The sequence below is a fragment of the Etheostoma spectabile genome, chromosome 5 (assembly GCF_008692095.1).
Source record: "Etheostoma spectabile isolate EspeVRDwgs_2016 chromosome 5, UIUC_Espe_1.0, whole genome shotgun sequence".
NCBI classification, from domain to species: Eukaryota; Metazoa; Chordata; class Actinopteri; order Perciformes; family Percidae; genus Etheostoma; species Etheostoma spectabile.
Window position 1 is genome coordinate 5,141,589 of NC_045737.1, and position 20,124 is coordinate 5,161,712.

The 20,124-nt window shown below is 39.4% G+C and overlaps 1 protein-coding gene across 9 annotated transcripts in view; it reads right to left on the reverse strand.

The window, feature by feature from the left end:
- Window positions 1-15,767, reverse strand: part of trim36 (tripartite motif containing 36) — a gene marked incomplete at its 3' end in the record, with an annotated part of 32,621 nt that extends 16,854 nt beyond the window's left edge. Inside the window, 4 exon segments of one of the 9 annotated variants that reach the window (XM_032515212.1) lie at window positions 687-1,030; window positions 5,170-5,199; window positions 8,861-9,095; window positions 15,361-15,767. In XM_032515212.1, the coding sequence (XP_032371103.1) occupies window positions 687-1,030; window positions 5,170-5,199; window positions 8,861-9,095; window positions 15,361-15,423 (672 nt within the window). In that variant the 5' untranslated portion in view covers window positions 15,424-15,767. 9 annotated transcript variants of the gene reach the window in all.
- Window positions 15,768-20,124: the final 4,357 nt, after the last annotated feature.

Here is a 20,124-nt window from a genome sequence, read left to right on the forward strand (position 1 = left end):
AAAATCTACATTGATCAAAAACTGGCTGAAGTGAAAGAGGAAGATGGCCTACACTTAAAAAAAAAAAAAAACTCCCTCTGAGCCATTTCCTGAAGTGTCTTAAAATAGAATTGAAATCAGTCCTTTTACACTCAAGATCAGAATATTTTAGCCATATGATCAACAAAAGGGATTGCACAGAACAAAGCAATATATTGACATAGCTAGCAAAGATTCCAACAAGGCTTCACATATTGAAAGTATTTAAGATCTCAAAATCAGATTGTTGGATTTCCAATCAATTCAGCAGTCACAGGGCCTCCACATGTATAGATTAGTGTAATATATAATGAAATTATCTATCTGATGATGTCAAAGTGGGACCATTTACATGAATATCTGTATTGTATGATTTAAGGTATTAAGAACCCTAATCAGAGGGCCAGCTACCACAAACGAGAGCCCTCTTTGACCATTAATAAGGAAAACCAGACAGTTAAAGATTTCCCGCAAAATTCTTCCTAAACATTTAAAGAATTAACAGACAAACCTTTACATGGTAATGTTTATTTTTGACTCATGTGACAACTTATCTCCTGAGAGATGGTCATAGTCCAACTAAATGAAAATCTTGTTTGGGTGTCTTTAGGAAATAACAGATAAGAGAAAAACAAAGCCTTCACAAGGCAGTGACAGACAATACTTGCCTTGGGCCTAAAATTTGTGGTGGGACCGACGTACTCATGCTGAGCTTTGGGTGTGCCCCAGGGGTGGTGCAGCTTGAAGCACTCGTTACAGTAGCTAGCCTTGCAGTCCATACAGCTCTTTGTAGCCTCCTGCTGCGGAGGCTTACAAATGTTACACATGATCGCGATGGCTGCGCGGGCGGCTTGGCGGTAGCGCTCAACGATGTTCTCCAGAGTGAAGTTACGGAACAACATGCTGATACCGCGCTCACCAAGGTCGATGTCATGCTGGCAGCCTGGGCATGGGATGGTGGTGACCCGAGGAGTCACAGAACCTCGGCGCCATCCCGGGGACGAGATGGAGCCTGGAGGAGAGCGAAGACGACAAGTTAGAAAAGATCATGCGCAATATAGAATCATAGCTTTGGGACACCCAGTTTCAAATCTTGTCTGAGGCCCTATTCTGAAATGTGAACAACAATGTCCTTTCACTTCAAATTACACTGAAGGCATAGTTTCCAAGAGACTCAAATAGGGGCTTTGGAAAAGAAATATTAACCCCCATTTGTGTTCAACACATTCTGGGCCGAGATTCACAAAAGCAGCATTATATCATCTGCATGATGATATGCTGCTCAAGTATGACCTTGAGGCAAAAATGCCTTTGATAACACATATTGAAATGTCAATCTTTTACAAATAGGGCCTCAGTTTGTCTCCCTTTGTGCTTTATTTCCACAATGACCACTGCTCCATACGGACATGGATGTATGGAGCAAAACATCCGTACAGGCAATTAGTTGAGTAGTTGTCATTATATGGAAATAAGTCCAAGAAGAGAGACTTTCCAAGAGTACTGGGGAAGTGATGACATACAGGATAGTCATAGGGAAGAGGGCATCCTTGGAGTTTATAGAGAATACACTGGCTGTATGAGAAATCAATGTTACACTGCAAGTCATTTAACATTTACTACAGGAGTCAAGAGTATGCAAGTGCTCACAATGATCTGGACAAAGGAAATGGAATAATCAATAAAGTAAAAAAAAAACAAAAAAAACAGTATTTATAATTTAAAAAAAAAAAAAATCAAGCAATGTAACTGAATTACATCAAATAAAATCGTGCAATAGAACTTTAATATGTCCAGTTCAATGCATTGACATTTACATGTGAAACAAAACTCTTCTTAAAAAGCAACACTGCTTTTTAAGAGTTCCTTACAACATTGTGATTGTTACTGATGCAGCAGCATCATAACAAAGCAGTAACACACATGAGATGGAAACAAGGAGTTGTTACACAAGGTCACATCACAGATGCAAGCATTGGGGAAGGCAAAACACTGCTAGCACGCACTCAAAGCCAGCAAACTGAAGTCACTACACGGCAAAATAAATGACAAAAATATTGCTTCACGTTTTTGGGACACAGGGGAAGCGAGGAGTGCTGGATTTATCTCAGTTTGCAAGCCAGTATTTCCACTTCGTTTCCGAGGACCTGAAAATTAAATCAAACACTCCTCAGGTAAGCGAAATACAGCAAAACTACTTCAAAACACAAAAAAGGTGCAGCTAAGGGAAAAACAGTGGCAGAACAGCAAACAAGCTGTGTGTGTGGCAAAGTGCATGCCGGGTAAACAAGTGATGTGAGAGAACTGAAGTCTGACAGTGCAGGGACCATTTACTACCTGGAGGTAAGATCTGTCTGGGATCTGACAAACTGAACTACTGAGCTTTGTTTGCCACACATCGATTACCCTTCCTACCTGAATTCATAGGACATTGTGGTGTGGTAACATAAGGAAAAACGTAGTCTGAAGATGGTCATGAAGGTGACATGATCTTATTAAGACGAGTAAAGTCATTGACTGAAAGGAGCCCGGCAGACCTTAAGATTTAAACCAATTGAATGATAACGAGTTAATGTCTGCATGGCTTTACTCATGTGTCTGTCTCATATTTGCACATTGACTCCGGTTCTGTAGGTCTGTAAAGCAGGCGTGAGCAAACAAAAAGCAGACAGGAGATGCCTGCTGTAAAGTGTATGTGCTGATTTGTAGATTTGCAAAGGGCCGCAGAGGCAAAGGCAGAAACTGACGAGTCATCGCGGTGCAAAAGGGGCTTGGTTTTCTTTCCCCCTGCACAAATCTTAAGACAGTTTGAGTGTTGTAGTATTTTGTTTTATAAAGTTATACTGGAAACGCGATCATGTCTGCACATTTAAAAATTAGTATTGTCACACATTTGAGGAAATCTACTTTATTATCCAGGCAGTTTATCATTTCTAATGCAAATATAAATCTGTGGAGTCTGTTTATTTAGGCTTGTTGATTGCTTTTTGCAATCCATTTAGATTTACAATTGTCAGTGGCTGCCTTAGACTGGGTAAACCCTGGCCACTCTGCCGGCAATTTGATTTCCCCCTGCAGCTCGGTGTGGAAACCTGCACGTTTAATTCTCCTGCTTCAGTTCACAATTTTGCAGGAACCAATCACAAAGTGGCTTATCAGCCTTGCGCGCCATCTGCGGGTTTAACACGATGACGATAGACGCGACAAGCAGCTTTTTGGTTACATTCTAGATGTCAGCTACTGAAGCGCAGCAACAGCAACCGTTTGATGCCACTGTTGCTGCTGGATTAAATAACTTCAATGGCAAGCTCTCTCTTAAAATGGAAGAGAAACTTTCCCTGGAACAATTCCTACAAAAGGAGGATGTGTTTGCCTTACTACCGACCGGCTCTGGTAAAAGCCCACTCAGCAAAGTACATCATCCGGATCGTTTGTCTGATTGGTTGAAGGACTTTCCAATTACGTAAAGAATCATTTGAACTACGCCCAATTGGTCATGCCTCTTGTGCAGAAAAAAAATACAGAGCCGACTACCCAGACCAACGCTCAATCTCAAATCTTTTGAGCTTGGCTTGGTCTGGTGATAGCCAGATTATGGCTGCCTAGCAGTAAGGCTGTAATCTTTATTAAATAAATAAGAAATCCAGGAACAGAGTAATGTAAATCCATTCCCCCAAGATTTAAATAAAAATCACTTAAGGTTTGTGTATTCTCTGCTGGTTCTTTTTTTTTTTTAAAAGATGATACTGTTATTGACACCACAACGTCATTGTTTGCTGCTATTCTGTTTTTATTTGGTAGAAGCTGAGCTCCTATTAATGTCTATTCTTTGAGGGGATTAATATACAGAGGCTATTAGGAGAAAAGAAAATCTCTTCTTAAAAACAACCACTGAGCATGTCAAATAACTACATTAGTTGGCCTAATCGCATTAACAAAACTAGTATGCAGTCTTGTTTTAATTGGCCGGGAATTTGACACTTCTCAATTCATCATGCCCAACATGATTAGCAGTATGCTCAAACAGGTCAGCGTTCTTAAACTGTTTCTCAACCACTAATGATTGTCAAGTGAAGCATAAACAGTACCCTAAAAAAAGGCACACAGATATCAGAAAAGCCAGTTAAGAATCTTAGCAAGCCCAAACATATTGTAGGTCTCCTCTGTGTGTGTGTAACTCAGAAACAGAGACCAACAGTTTCCATCTCAATAAAGCAGCTTTACTTGACGTGTTTTACAAAATGATTGCTAAGCTTAGCAAGTGTACAGAGACACACATTCCTGTCCTAATTCAACTCCTAGGAAACATCCTCACCCCTTTCTCACTAATTTCAGTCTTGGCTCCTTTCAATTCCTTTTTGCCACTTGCCAAAACTCTGTCAACTCAACCTCCCTTTGATTATCATCTCTCCTACTTTACTTGAATCCACTCTACTTTAAGTTGGCGTCATGCCGACTCATTGCTGCTTTAATTAAGGTTTTCACCATTCCACTTTCCTTACCTACTAACTAAATGAAATACTGAAGTTTAAAAAAAAAAGGCAGATGAGAATAACCTGAAACTTTGAGCCTTTTTTTACTACCATCTTTAAGTGCCTTGTTAATCTTGATTTTAAAACATCAGATCACTTTTAAGCTCAGTGGGTATATGACTTAAGGGACCATTTTCACAGTACACATTTTAACTCGTCATAGTAGGAAAAGCACAGCTGAAATTGAAAACCTTAACGATGGCTCAATTCCATTAGTTTTCCCAGTAAGCTATTTCAGTGACTCAGCATGCACAATACCAGGGCGTCTCCTAAGTGGAATGCAGCCATCATTAATGGTTTTGACTACCCCTGTGCTTTTCATACTATGACATGTCAACATGTCTGCCGTGAAAAAGGTCTATTTAAACCATTATTACCTGGCATTAGGTGTCTAACAAAGAAATAACTACTTTAATACAATGTTAAATGCAGCGACTACAGTAATCCTCCTAAAAAAATGATGTTATACCTTCCCAGTGGCGTGAGTTTGTGTGGTCATGTTGACAGGGCTGAAGTAGACTAGGTAGAGAAAAGGTAGAACCAAACTAGGGTTTAACAGGGGTTCTAGTAACACTGTACTCACTACTACAGCTACTCAAAACACGGAGGCCACGTCTACCTCGACCTCCAAACGACCTTCGCACTGTGGCTGCAAGCAATGAACAGAGAAGTGAAGTGAGACCAACAAGAAAAAAAGAAACCATACATAATGTGAAGTGAGGTGAGAAACCAGTTATTTAAAAATGACATTCGAGAAACAAAGCCAACATAAAAGTAAAACTCAATGAAAAGTGAGTGTAATACAAAACCATGTTAAAAATATATAAGTGTGAACAGTTGTTAAAGTACAATTAACTCTTAATTTGTGCACGTATCAACAGCCTAGATTTAAGCACAAATTCGTGCACAGAATTTAACAACTTTTCAGGACTGGATTACTGCAATATAAATTTACTCGTCAAACAATGTTTTTGCGTTAAAAAGGAATAGTTCGGCATTTGGGGAAATATGCTTATTCCCCTTTTTCCATAGACTGTAAAAATAGTAATTTTCTTTCTTGCTAAATATAAAGTAGCCCCAGAGACGGTGAGATTAGCTCAATGAGCATTAAGATTGGAAACAGGGAAACTGATAGCTTGGCTCTCTCCAGCACTACAACTAAACAGATGTACAGATTAAACAAAACCAGATACAACCTGTTATTTGACTGTTTACTAAACCCCTTCCATTGGACATGCAGCCTTATCCCCAGTTTTTATATCATGATATCCCCAATATTTAAGGCCCTCTTACAGTGTTAATGTTTTAAAACGAGTCATCTGGAAACAGCGTTTATTTAATTACCCCCCGGCTTGCTTATTTACTTAAGCTCATAAAATCTGCCAGCCATAATTGTCATTTCAGCAGGCAAAAATCAGCGTTCAGCAGTTAGAAATGAGGAGCTCTCTTTGGTCTAAAGCGAAGAACCCATTGTTTCAACAATTACAGATTTCAGGCACATGTGCCAGAACTGAAAGCGTGACAGACATAGCAACAGTAACTACGGGGGTGAGAAGTGCAGTCTTTATGCTAAGCTAAGTGTCTCCTGGCTGTAGCTTTATATTTCACGTATGTACAAGAGTTTAATCCTCTTCTCCTTAAACTTGGCAAAAAAACAATTTTTTTGAATAAGCATATTTTCCAACATGTCAAACTATTCCTTTAAGAGCACCAACACCAACTTTACAGTGCACTTGTCAAGAGTTAGCTGTCAAACATATTGCATCATGCTCGGTTTTGAGCTCCAGCAACATCAAATTAGATGAAGTTGAGAAACAATGATGAAGTTTTAGTAACGCCTTTCCTTCTTTCCATGCACAGCAAGGCTGAAAACACTGATAAATATAGCCTTAAGTCTTTGCTTTCTCTCCCTTCACCTAATCCCTCATTCATTCCGTACAGGCAGGTTACATCACCATGGCTACCAATGATCTGATCTCCCAGTGTTGGTGGTGGTTGGCAGAATTATTTGGTTGTTCCGTTTTGGGAGTATATGTGCTCATAATATACTTTGAGGTTTTCTAAATATTCTTAACACATAAGACAGTCTGATTAAATACACTTAACACAGGAAAAACCTTTTTAAATAATTGTTGGTTCTGCTAAATGCATCAATTCACAATAAGTCAGAATTAGAGTGGAGAAATGACAGTTGTCCTTTTGCACAAACTGGCTTTCAGCAAGGTGTTAGATTTGTTTACTCAAAAAGCAGGATCTGAATATTTCCTGCGTAAACAGATGCAGTCCTGCCAGTGAAGAATGAACTCATTCAGATTGAAGGGGGGAGTCTGAATGAAGGAGGCTGTGTTCGAGAGCCCGGTCTTACTGGGGTTGAACCATGAATGGCTGAATAGCTCCCAAAAAGTAGCTCCCCTCACTGTACTCTGGGGATCCCTTCAGCTCTGGTACTTAGTGTTGCTCTGAGGACACTTTGCATTTTAAAATGGATACCAGGTTACACCAAATGTCACTCAGTTTTATTCAGTAGGGGCTATTGATTAGACACATTTGATGTCAACCATTTTGACTCAAGGAAATCATAATTATATCCAAAATCCATACTTATAAAATTCTTGCACCAGATGTCAAACTGCAGCTTGAACACTACTGTCTATTACACTACCCAAAGCCTTGTTTTACATTCTGAGGTTTTCCTGGAGCCGTTTGACCACCATCCACAATAAGTTGCCTTTTCTTCCGGCTTTAAGTAGCTGCTCCATTTTCCACACCCACACACCCACCCACACCTTTGAGTACTTTTGTCTTTGCTTAAAAACCTGCTTAGACTCTGCTACTGAATTTGCATGAGTGTTTAATAACAAACTTAAAGTAGTTTTAAAATTTTTAAAAAGCACAGATAAAATGTTTATTGCCATTAATTTAGTGGCCATTTATGTCCAGAGTTGTGTCCCAATTCCATACTGATCATATACAGCATGACCAATTGTCATACAGCTTTTGCAGATAGTATGAACTTGTCTAAAGTAAAGTATTTTGTCTCTTTTCCCGATATGAACACACTACACATTCAAAAACCTGCTTGGAATTAGTATAGAGTATGTAAGTCGGACACAACTCTGGTTTTGTGGACAAGAGTACAAATGAGACATCTTTACGGGAATGGCGCGTAGCCCAGAGCTCTCAGAAGGCTAAAAGGCAGCCTTGTGGTCCATCATACTGTTTCCCAGCTTAGACATTGACCTGCTTGAGTTTGGCTGCAACAGTGCCAAATGTTCAGAGAACTTAAAAAAAAAAGTGACAAGTTAATTCAGCTACCTGTATGTGTACACTAGACACACGTATGCCTGTATATTTGATCAAAGGTTCAGTGAAACCAATAGTTACTCTGCTCTCTGTTCCAAAAACAGATTGAAGGGAATGTTTGATGCCCCTGGGCCATTAGAGGCAGACAGTGAAGACAATTAGGGCTTGAGAGAGCTTGTCAACATTTATTTGCTCTTGGCAGACAAAACTAAAGCTTGTCAAGTTCCCCTGCTGTCTATTTATTGAAGCATGTAAAAGCAGGTAGGATTAGAGGAAGAAGTGATGACTGACAATGTTATGGCTGAGCAGTAACATTATAAAAATCATTTTAGTTTGTTCTTGTTTATCTAGGACAAGAGAGGAAAGAGGGGCAGTGTCTGTGCCACACTGAAACCCAGATATCCTTCAATAAAATGGCCCATTTTGTCTTCCACAGAGTTTCCATAATATTATTTGCTCTCAAAATTTAATTTGCATTGGCTAAAAAAAATATATAAAGAAATGATTAAAAAAAAAACATGTTCTTCACACTGGAACTACCCTTTTTGTTGTTAGGTAATCACACATGGCCTTCAGTAACCATATTCTATTTATTTGACAAATTGTTTTAAGCCTTTTGTCCTCTATCCACTGAAACTGTAAAATGCAGCCACTGAGATGACAGTAGCACTTGGGAGTAAGACAATGTAGGAAGTTGGCATAACTGATACAAAACTCATAGCCTTCCTTGGAAGCTTTCACAAAATGGCCAAATATGCATAAATACTTGCGCTTTCTGTGCAATGACCGCTGGATTACTAGCTTCCATTAGCTCACATAATCAGGCTGCCCAACAATAAAGCACAAACACTGTTCCTCTTAATGCCTCAACATGGTTTTAACCTTGGATAAATGCAAGATCCACTTCCCTGCACTAATCTGTACATAATAAATCCATCCTGTAAAGAATACGTTTATTCAATCTGCAAAGAAAAAAAACAATTTTGCCTCCTTACCCCGAGACCCACCTGATCTCACAAGCCTGTCTAGCCTCTCCATGGAAGGGGAAGGCACCCTGGACCTGGGGCTGCCCGGCAGGGAGCACTCGGAGCCAGCATCAAAAGAGTCCTCATGGTTCAGCATCAGCAGCTCTCTGACACACTTGTGGCAGACGCTGTGCTGGCAGGGCAGGATCAACGGATGGGTGAAGAGCTCCTTACAGATCGGGCAGATCAGCTCCCTCTCGATGTTCTTGATTGGAACCTAGTAATGGAGACATGATGACTGAAAACTGCCATATAGCCACTCTAAGTTGTACTTTTACATTTAGGAGTTTTGCATGAGACCATAACAGCTGCTGCCATTCGTCAGCGACAAAGAAGAAACAAAAGACAGAAGAAAATTACATATCAGTTTAAAAATAGCTTGCAACATTATACTTGAAGGCAAGGATACAGGTGTCTTTGATTCTGGGAACAATAACCTATTATGACATTTCAGATGCAGCCAATATAGACCTATTGTCTGTACTTTTAAGCGGTAAAAACAACATTTTTCTGCATCAGTGAGGTGGTACAATTGGCCTTTAGGCGGGTTGATAGATTTAGAGAAGTATGAAGGGCAAAGTATTTGTTTTACTTTGAAACTTTACTTTGAAACGCACAACATAAAGTCACAACACAACAGCCAGCCACGGTGTCTTTACCATGTTCATGATACATTACATAAGACAGGATTAAGCCCAACTAGCTAAATATAGACAAACTAAAATACACGATTCCAGCAGCTCGCGTTTAAAAAAAAAATTAAAAAAAAAAATGACATTTAGAAAACGTTTCAACGAGCTTCAGAGTGATGACTGTCCTCCCGTATTATAACTAATAGTTAATTACTTGCAGGTGGTGGTTTGATAAAACATCCCAATAAAAGCTATCCTCTGCCTGCTTTGAACAAACAATTCAGGGGGGAAAAACGCCACCGCACGTGTTAAAAGACAATGCCCAGAAGTATGGAGGAAGTTTAAACAGAAGAAAAGACGAACAGTGGCTGTCCCCAGCGAATTGTTTCATTTACAAAATTAAACAATGGCTCGAATGAGTCATGAATGAACACACACCGGCGGCAGTTCACAGCTCTACTATATGGAACAGTTAACAGCTCTAGTTAACTTTCTACTTTCCCCGGTCTCGTTAAATGCACAGCAGTGACTATATTGGTTAAACAATGACGAGACGAAAAAAAACGTTTAAATTATCGTTTTATCTTCTCCCACTTACCGCGAGTGTGCTGCTACGCCGCATCTCTGACATGGTGAGGGAGAAAATAGAAGCCTGCGCGTGTGGGTAAAAAAAACTACACCTCGTCCGGCGTTTCAGCTAAAAACCAACTTCTCGCACGGGAGGAGACGATGCCGACAGCGACGGCTGAGTAAATTTAAGTAGAGTGACGCTGCAGAGAGAGGCAGCGAATAGTGAATCAGCAGCAGCCAATTCACTGCGGCAGTGCATGCAGGCGGGCCCACGCAGGCGGGGGGAGGGAGAGGAGGGGGCTGAAAACTAATGTTGCCTTCATGTGCTGCTCGTAAACTTTATTGAACTCATCAATCCAACTTGTCTTGTCCATACCATGGATGTAAAATAGTAACGGCCCATTCACGTGCTTTTATCGGGCATGGGTAGGTGAGAGCTTTGCATAAGCTCCCTTATTTCAACGTGGGAAATTAATATATAATATAATAATATAATATAAAGATAATATAGATAGCCTACAGTGTGATTTGCTAATATGCTCATACGGTATGCTCATATACAGTCTATGGTTCATAATGACAATGACAATGCTGACAATGCTAACATGCATATGCTTAGTCTTAACCCTCATGTTGTCCTCGGGCCCCGTTTTCCCATTTCAATGTTCTTTTTAACTACCCAAAATACCTTAAGTGATTCCACACAACGCTCTTTGGCAAGTACAAATCACTACTTTCATTAATTTTTGGGTGTCTTATTCAATTTTATATTTATTTGAAAAAAGAATTTAAGTGGTTTTGAAATAGTATTGAGTAAAAGTTGACATATTTCAGTCTGTGATTATCCATCAACATACATTCCTTTAATTTTAGTCTAAATAATTCCTCATTTCTGCTTTTCTAACTCAAACGTTAGGTATAATTTCCTATAAATGAGGTTTATTGACCATACATTTTGAAAAATAACTGTAAAACTAAAGTTAATAAGTTAGTGTTGCATAGTGTTGAAAACATCAAATAAAGTGACAAACATTGAAAAAAGCATCAAAAGTGTTGAAAAAAGGGACAGAAATGTAAGAAAAAGTTTAAAACATTGATTAAAAGCATCAAGAAAAGTGTTCATTTTCAATTTTGACGGGAAGACAACACAAGGGTTAACCATATCCACACTAAGTTTAGTGTGTCACTATGCTAATATTTCTTGATTATAATTTTTTAGAGGTTTGCGGGAATGTCTTTGGTTTTCCAGGTAGGCTAAACGCTTTGACAGAAACCAAAGTATTCAACAATTTTAAATTTGACCTTATGGTGGTGGCGCTAGAGAAAATATTAAGAGATCAACAAGTTGTTACATTTCATTCTGAGGGCATAATGAATATCTATACCATCTGTACCAAATTTAATGCCATCTAGTAGATGTTTGGATATGTTACTGGACAAGTGAAAACCTTGACCAGCTGGTGCACTAGATAAAAAGTCAGGGAATCACCAAGGTCAGCAAGCTTCATCTTCTTGGGAACATGAATGTCTGTACAAAATGTCAAACAAAGAACCAAAAATCTCAACCTAGTGGTACCTTCTAATAGTCCGAGGAACACTAAAATGATTGCAATATATACAGAGGAAAGCATGAATGTGTGTAGAGTTTTGGGGCAAATCCAACTAGTAAAATGGCAAGATATTTCACTTAATAAGTGAAAACTTTGACCTGGTTTTGATACTAGAGAAGAAGTCATGGAATCACCAGTCATTAGAATGCATCCTCTAGGGACAATAAATATCTGTTGCAAATTTCTCGGCAATCCATTTAACATTTGTTATGATATTTCATTCTGGACCAAAGTGATTGGCTAACCGATGTTGCTACCCATTGTGCCATGCTGCTAGCATGGCTGAGAACTTGAATAGTAGATCATAAGCACCAAGCATGTGTGTACTGAAACAAAAATATTTACTAATGTGAAGTGACAAAAAAGTTGCAACATAAAATGACATACTAAAATTGTACTTCAGGGGATGGAATTGGGTGGTCGGTGACTGATTTGTAATCTGCTGAGAACAGGTGATTGAAGCATCAAAGAGTTTTTATGTGTAAGTACTTAAAATCTAAACTTAAAACAAAATCTCAAATTGCACACACCATCTCGTTTAGCATTTAAACAAAATAGGCTTACTAGGTTTGCATAGACTCTGGTCTGGCCATACTCTTCTTGTATAAGGTGTCTAACTTTATAAAAAGAAAATAAAGGGGGGGGGGGCATTTAAGCTATAACTTTACAGTCTCTACTAATCTCATGGTCCCTTTCATTGTTTCAGGGGATTTATGATGATTTATTGGAAAGGTCTGGAGTATACTTTATTGTGCATGAGGGCCTCTTAGCAGGTCAACTCAACAGTGTTTTGGTTAAACAAAATGGACCGTGCAACAGCTTTTTGGGAGTGAGCAAATGTCTTTGGTAAGTAAAGTGTAGCAAAGAATAAAGTGAATAAAACGTCTGAATGAATCTAGGGCCAAAATGTGCACACACTTCAGTGTCACTGAAGGCACTGCCATCTTTAGGACTCTGTTGTTGTCATTCAGGACAGGAGCTCCACAGTAATAATCTCACTGGAGGTAACAGAGGTTCTCTGATATGTCTGATTTCTAGCATCTTCTTTCTGCTACAACAGTAAAATGATTTCCTTGAATTCTGGGTGCAGGGGTGAGAGGATAAGTGCTAGTCAGCCAGCTGAAACATCCAAATGGCTCCATGAAATTCTGCATCATTTTCAAAGTATGTGATCTATTTTCATTCACAGAGCAAAAGGTTTCTTAATGTTTTACCATCACCATTACCTCATAGGCATTGTCTTGGTATGCAACAAAACATTAACATTAAGAAAACGTTATGTAAATTGTATTTAAAATGTGCATTTCCATAGACCAGGGCTGTAGTACTCAATCCAGTCTTGGACTCAAGACCATTTTTCTATGGTCTTGGACTTGTCTCGGACTCGCTGATATTTGGACTCTGACTTGTCTCGGTCTCTGCCACTGGTCTTGCCAAAAATGGCTTTTGGTCTCAACTGAGTCCAGGTGTCTTTATTATGTGTATTTATATATGTTTATAATGTCTTTTCTACACTACATCTGGAGTAGAGCTTTATTTTCAGTTAGTTGCTCAAATGTTCAGTACTAGTACCTGCTGCGGCAGTATAATTTCTAACGCTGCTATTATGAGGTATCATCATATGTCATTCTGTTTTGTTTAGATTAGATTATATGATATCAAGGGAAATGGCTATACTTATAAATCATGGGTGTAGTGACACAGTTTTGTTTTAAATCCACAAATAAACCAAAATGATTGTCTTAATAATGTCATGCATAAGCATTTTTTGAAACAAAGAAGGTTTTCCTTGCCTCTGTCTCCTAGTGCTTGCTCTTGGTGGGCATTGATGGGTTTCTGTAAATAACATCACAGAGTACGGTCTAGACCTGCTCTTTCATAAAAAGCGCTGTTTTTGTGATTTGGCGCTATATAAATAAAATTGAATTGAACTTTTTTTTTCTGTTCTGGACTCGATCTTGACTCAGACTCAAACCTTTTTGGACTCAGTCTTGTCTCGGACTCAAACCTCTTTGGACTCGGTCTTGAATAGTCCTGGTCTTGGATTTGTCTTGAACTCGACAAAGGTGGTCTTGACTACAGCCCTGCCATAGACTATGTAACCCTGGCCCAAATCCATTAAATATATTTCACTAATGTAGTCACACATGGTCAGCAAAAAGGTCATATCCAAAGGATACTTTCGGAACACAATGTCTGTACAGTCTCTTGTTGTGATGTTGTGTCTTATGATACTGTAGCCTAAAAGACTCAAAGAAACAATAATCTCTCACAATAGAGCCACAGTTATGTGTTTATATTTGCTGGAATCTTACATTTTTGCTCTGATTATTCTGACACCACAGAGATAAGAGCATTGTGCAAGACAGGCCAGATTCAATATTACAATACCACGGAATTCAGCCACTCTGGCTAGCCAGTGAGTCAATGGTGTGTACAGTCTGCCCCTTTTTTTTCATCCGACATGACACACACACAAACACACAGCTCACGCATGCATGGATGAATGTCAGATTGTGTGAGCGTGAGAGGATGCATTTCAACACATTCTGTCAGTCTGAATGGGTAAAGACCCCCTCCCTGTGCTCATACACACCTCAGTAATCCGGTGCCCCATCTCACCACACAGCTGCTGCCAAGTGTCCCACATATTGACAGGAGTCTGGGATCTGCCTGCAGCACTAACCGACACACTCAGTGACTTAGGCCTCCAATTAAACTCTTTATGTTCACGCTTTCTTTCTCTAAGAATAGAAGGTGCCTTGACATAGAATAGAACTGAATAGCGAAACTGCAAGTCTATTTATAGGTTAGTAAATTCTTTGTTAACAGAAAAGGGTCAGATTTTCTTACAATAGGAAATTAGAGTTATGGGGGCATATCACTACTTATTAATATAATACACAATAATATAACAGGGCAGGCTAAAATATAGTATAAGACTTTTGAATTGCATAGTGTTGGCATTAATGTGATTACACACAGCTGACATATTTTACAGGAATATGATAGAACAGAATAGAAGAGGCTCTATTACTACTCATTATAATGTTAGAGTGTAGAACAGAATTATGTGAGTGTACCATGGTTCAATAATATTATATACATTTTTAATAGAATTGAATTAAAGTATAGAGGTATTGTTAGAGAATAGTCAATATTTAGATATAAATATGATAAGACTAATTAATAGACTATTCAACCAATAAATCAGATGTGGGTCCATTGGTACTTATTACAATGTCAGAATAGAATGTAGAATAGAAGGGGTTAGGGTTGAAGGGGTTGATATGAACATATAAATGGTTAATAGAATTTGATTTAACTGAATAGGTAGGCTATTAAAATGATAAGATTAACAAAGACTCACACTTGAAATCGTGTTACAGAAATAGAATAGGTGTGAGTCTATTTGGGCTATTCAATCAATCTAAGAGAACCTATCCATACCTCGACTCTGATCATGTTACAACATCAGAATAGTGTAGCCTATGTGCTAGAATAATATAATACAGCATAATGTGACATCCAGAAAGTGTTAGAAATAGAGTGTGCAGTGGTCTGGGTTGGTCGGCATCCCCATGCATCCACTGACAGCTCTCCAGCTGCAGGGAGCATGGTGCCAGACAGCCGCTGCTGTCAGGACCAGGAATGATCCGGGGAGACTCACCTCGCCCCGCTCGATCCGCTCCACGATGCTGGCGAACTCCGTCATGTCCTCGGAGTCCGACATGGCTGCAGATGATGGTGGATGTTACAGCACACAGACCGGTCCGCAAACAGCAATATTCAAAAACGCAGAGAGAAAACACACACCGACAGCAGCTACGGCTTTAACAAACAGGATCAAAAGCTTCCCAGCTTCACAGGGGAGGTAAGCCAACACTAAGAGAGAAGATGCGCTCCTCAGACCACCTCCTCATCACCATCCTCTCTTCTCCCTCCCTGTCTGTTCAGGCTTGTTTGTTTGTCCGTAGAGTTTACGGTGCATACGCCGGCTGAAAGAAGCCAATTTCATGTTAGTTGGCCTCCTCATCTTGGAGGGAAACCCCGCCCTCGTCTCCTCATACTGTACCATCTCCCCCCTCCTTTCTCTGCATCGTCCTCAGCGGCGATGTCTCCACTCACAGAGCTCTTTGTATGCTCGTGCTCTGTTATGTGTCAGCCCGTTTTATCCATCAATCACTAAAGAATCATATTAATCTCTTGAAGATTAAAGGGGCGGGGTGGGGTGGTCTTAAATCTGTTATAGTGCTGCATTCAGTCAAATTGGGCATTACGCATGACTGCTTTCTGTATACACGTTGCCTTACATGGGCTGATTTCTGCTCATTGTGACACAAATAGCCTGATGTGACTGCAGCTTTTTGGTCTCGTGTGTTTTATGTCGTTGGGAGGATTGATTCCGTCATGACAGACCCAAGTAGAGACATGTTTCATGCATGGACAGTTTGAGGCCAGATTAAGTAGGAGTTTTTAATTTTTCTGGCAATGCCACTTGTTCCGCGTCACCAGATGGCTTCGTGGCTTCATGCAGACATGTTCTACCCCATCGAGCATGTGGATGAGGACAAACGGGCAGATTGCCCTGACGGAACAAACGGTGCATGACAAAATTAATAAGTATAATCTACTAACGGGCTACTGTTTCCAAAATCACTGAGAAAACCATTGTTGACTGCAGTGGAGCAACATAAAAAAATTTGTGGAAACGCTGTCATCACTATGGTGAGACAGACATCTATAAAATGAACATTACTACCTTAAGGCATCACTTAGAAAAAGTGTTCTAAATTGTAACTAAGGGCTTTAATTAATTTTCTTATGCTTCATAGATCAGTCATTTAGAACAACTTTTTGGGTTGCCAGGTTGTGTCTAAATCCTGGCAGCTTTGTGAGGCTCTACTTATGAGGTGCTTTGAGCTAAAAGCAAAACCCTATCCTTGGATTTGCTCCACATGCTATTGTAGTTGTATGTTAGGGTGTGCTCACAATGACAATGCTACTATGCTAATGTTTACCATGTTTGCCATCTTCAGTTAGCGTGTGGCAAGTTAACATGTACTAATCTTACCTTACACACAGCTGAGGCCACTGGGAATGCAGGCATTTGCTCATAACCCAAATATTGGACAAATCAATGGTTTGACCTGATGACGGCGCTAGATAAAAATTAAGGGATTATCAAAGTTACAATTTAGCCTGAGAGGAACATGAATGTCTGCACCAAATTTCATTGGAATACATCCAATAGTCACTCCAAAAACCAAATGTGATCCTCATGGTGGAACTACAGGAAAAATCAGGGGATCCCCAATGTTAGGAGTTATCTCTGAAGACCATGAATGTCTGGACCAAATGTCATTTTCAAGCTTTTCCTTGTTAACGTCTTATAACTGATCTATAAGCATTCATAAATGAACGGTTAACCATTTATAAAGGCTTGCAACTAATAATCACAGTATAAAAGGTGCCTCATCATTAAGTTTTACCACATGGCTCGCTGGTTAAGTGCAGCATCTGTGGCTTTATCCATATCTTTTATGACCATTTCAATAGACTCTTGGGGCAAATATGAGTGCAGGGGTAATGAGTAATACGTGTCGGGATGACGCTTACTTTACTGCCCCATGAAAAGCCATATAACTGAGCTTCAGCGCCCTCCACATGACGGAATAATCAATCAAATGTATTGATTTCTGTTTTTCTAAGAATTGATTCAAGTTAAATAACTAGAGAAAGCAAGCGGTTATATAAGCACATATACGTCCACCCAAGGGCTTGTGGATGATTAAAAATGAGTCATTCCAATTTCATGATGCAAAGCGATAGACACATTGTATACATGTGTGTGGTGGTAACAGCTCCATTCAAGAAACAAAAAACAATAGAGTATGGAAACATCAAGTCCCCTTGGTTTGTGCTCCACAAATAAATCAACGGGACAATGTTGGTGTCAGTTTTCTCTGCAATGGATGAAAGTTTACCAAACCAGATTTTAACTTGAGCTTTCTTCCACTCAGCCTCTCCTACTTGGTGGTAACTAAGGTTACACGTCTCATAGGAAAGTCTGGGGCCACAAAGGTATAGGATGTCTGTTGAACAGGGGACCATACAACCCCACCCAAACTACAGCTGCAACTGACTGTCAGGGGAGCATCTCCAACCAGTAATCTGGGTTGGGCTGTATTCACAGTGGAAGATAATACATTTCAAACCTTTTTTTTGTTCTTTTTTTAAATTGCTTTCTAAACCCTGTGATAAAATGAGTGATCAAGTGCTGTTTCAATTTGTATTAACCTCTACATTCAGATCGGATATCTAAGTGCCACTAGGCCACATTTGTCTGGATCAAATGACTTCATCAGTGCCAACGGGTGAAGTCTGTGACTGTGTTATGCAGCTCCCAAGTGGGACTCTAAATGTTTGCATGCGTGTTCTGTATCCAGTGTAACTCCCCTTCCCCCAACGTTTTTAATTATGTCTTAGTCACTGACCTAGCAAAGAACAGAAAAAAATCCTATTTGCAATAGGATGCAAAATATAAGGCAACTGAGGCCCAGTTGTTGTCTTTGAAGTTAAAAATAGAGCAGTTGTGAGTCATCCAACCAGTCTACCGGGAATGGAAATAAGAACTTGGTCTTTTAAACTCAGCTGCTGTAGGTAATCATACAACACCCATCTTTTCCTTTCTCCTGAAGGAAAGAAACTACTCCTCCGTACTCTACTTAATTCTTAAATGGCCATGGGAAACCCCATTAAGCTTAAAAGAAATGCGGTTTTTTGAGATGAGGCATAATGAGATGGATGTAATATCTCATTTTAGTCTACCTTTCATCAGAATGTAAAACCTCTTGCTCTGAATAGTTATAACTCCAGGCTAATAAATAACTACAGGGATCGGAAACAGTTATTCTAAAAGAACCAGTATTGGGTCAAACATTGATCAAAATCTTGTGGGTCAACTGAGTAATAGGGATATTTTAAATGTCTTCTTTTTTCATTATGCCAGTGGGATGCAAGATGCAAACTTTGATAGCAAACCAAGATCATATCAGATTGTCTACAAATAGTTATATTCTTGCAGCAAGCGGCCCTGTTTTGGTTAAGCCAACACTTATGTACAGAGTAAGAAAACTCGATAACTACGGGCCAAATAGGGAAGACAAATAGTAGTAGTGATGGTACTCAGAGGTTGATAAGCATGAGGAGTTTTGGTCCCATTGTTTTTGCAGAATAGATAAAAATGCAAGATTTCAATAAAAATACTTTGAAGTGATTTTACTTTTGTGGCGCAGATCTGGATTGAGATTTGGTTTTGATTGTGAGGGTTCTTTAATGATTTTGGTGACCCGATCATGGTGGCCACTATTACTCCTTCATCAACACTCTGGTACATGACAAGGCATCCCAAAACCTAATGGTGAGGTTCCCAATAACATTTCTGTGAATTCTCATTGGCCCAAGGCAATCCATCATGTTTTTTTGCTGACGCAATGACGTTTCCTCCTAGAGCCACCATCAGGACACATTTTCCATTTCTAATAAGATATTTTGAGATATCAAATGACTAATAGTTTTCTTTGGACCAACTGGATACTTGATAAAGTGTCTCCTAGCACCCTGTCCAAGACAAAATATCAACTTTGCACAACACATCACAAACTAATTGGGACAAATTGACATGACATTACGTACCACATTATGCTCCAGAGGGAATTAAACTCCTTGGACTTTAAGTTTTTATCCAAAAGCAATCCTGAGATCTCACACTGAAACCAGCTGTAAAAGTTAGTACGTGTTTTTATTCAACATAAATACAGTATGCACCGCCAAGCTAGAATCCACATTTCTGTCTTCCAATTCAAAGCTGATACATCACACATCAACATTTGCATATCCGATTCCTCGGTCTCACTGATGTAGCTGTAAACATTTTTTTTCATCTTGAGCAACTGCACAATAAAAGTCAAATATTTTAAGACATTTACAGATTTATCTACACTCAATGTCTACAAAGCATAGAAAAAATAAATTCCATATTCCATTTGTTATTTATTATTACAGTATGTAATGTATGTATTAGTTGATGATAAAGCAAGGGTTCATGGTTGACCATGTGTGGCATTTTGGCTGCATCTTAAATGACTTTCACAATCTTTCCACATCTCACGATGATCCAATCGCTGCAGCCATCTTAAAAGCGCAAAGCCTCGGCCCCCTCTTTACATGCTGCGGGACTGAGAGAATCGACTGCAGCATGATGCAGCAAAAAAGGACACATAATATAACAACTGCTGAGATGCACTAAGTGGCAAATCCATCCATCCAATCTTTCATCCTTTTTAAAAGTCGAGTTAGCATTTATGGGTTCTGTCTCAATGAATTCTCCCCTCCTTCTAGAAATACATTATTGATCAGAGGTGAAGGGACA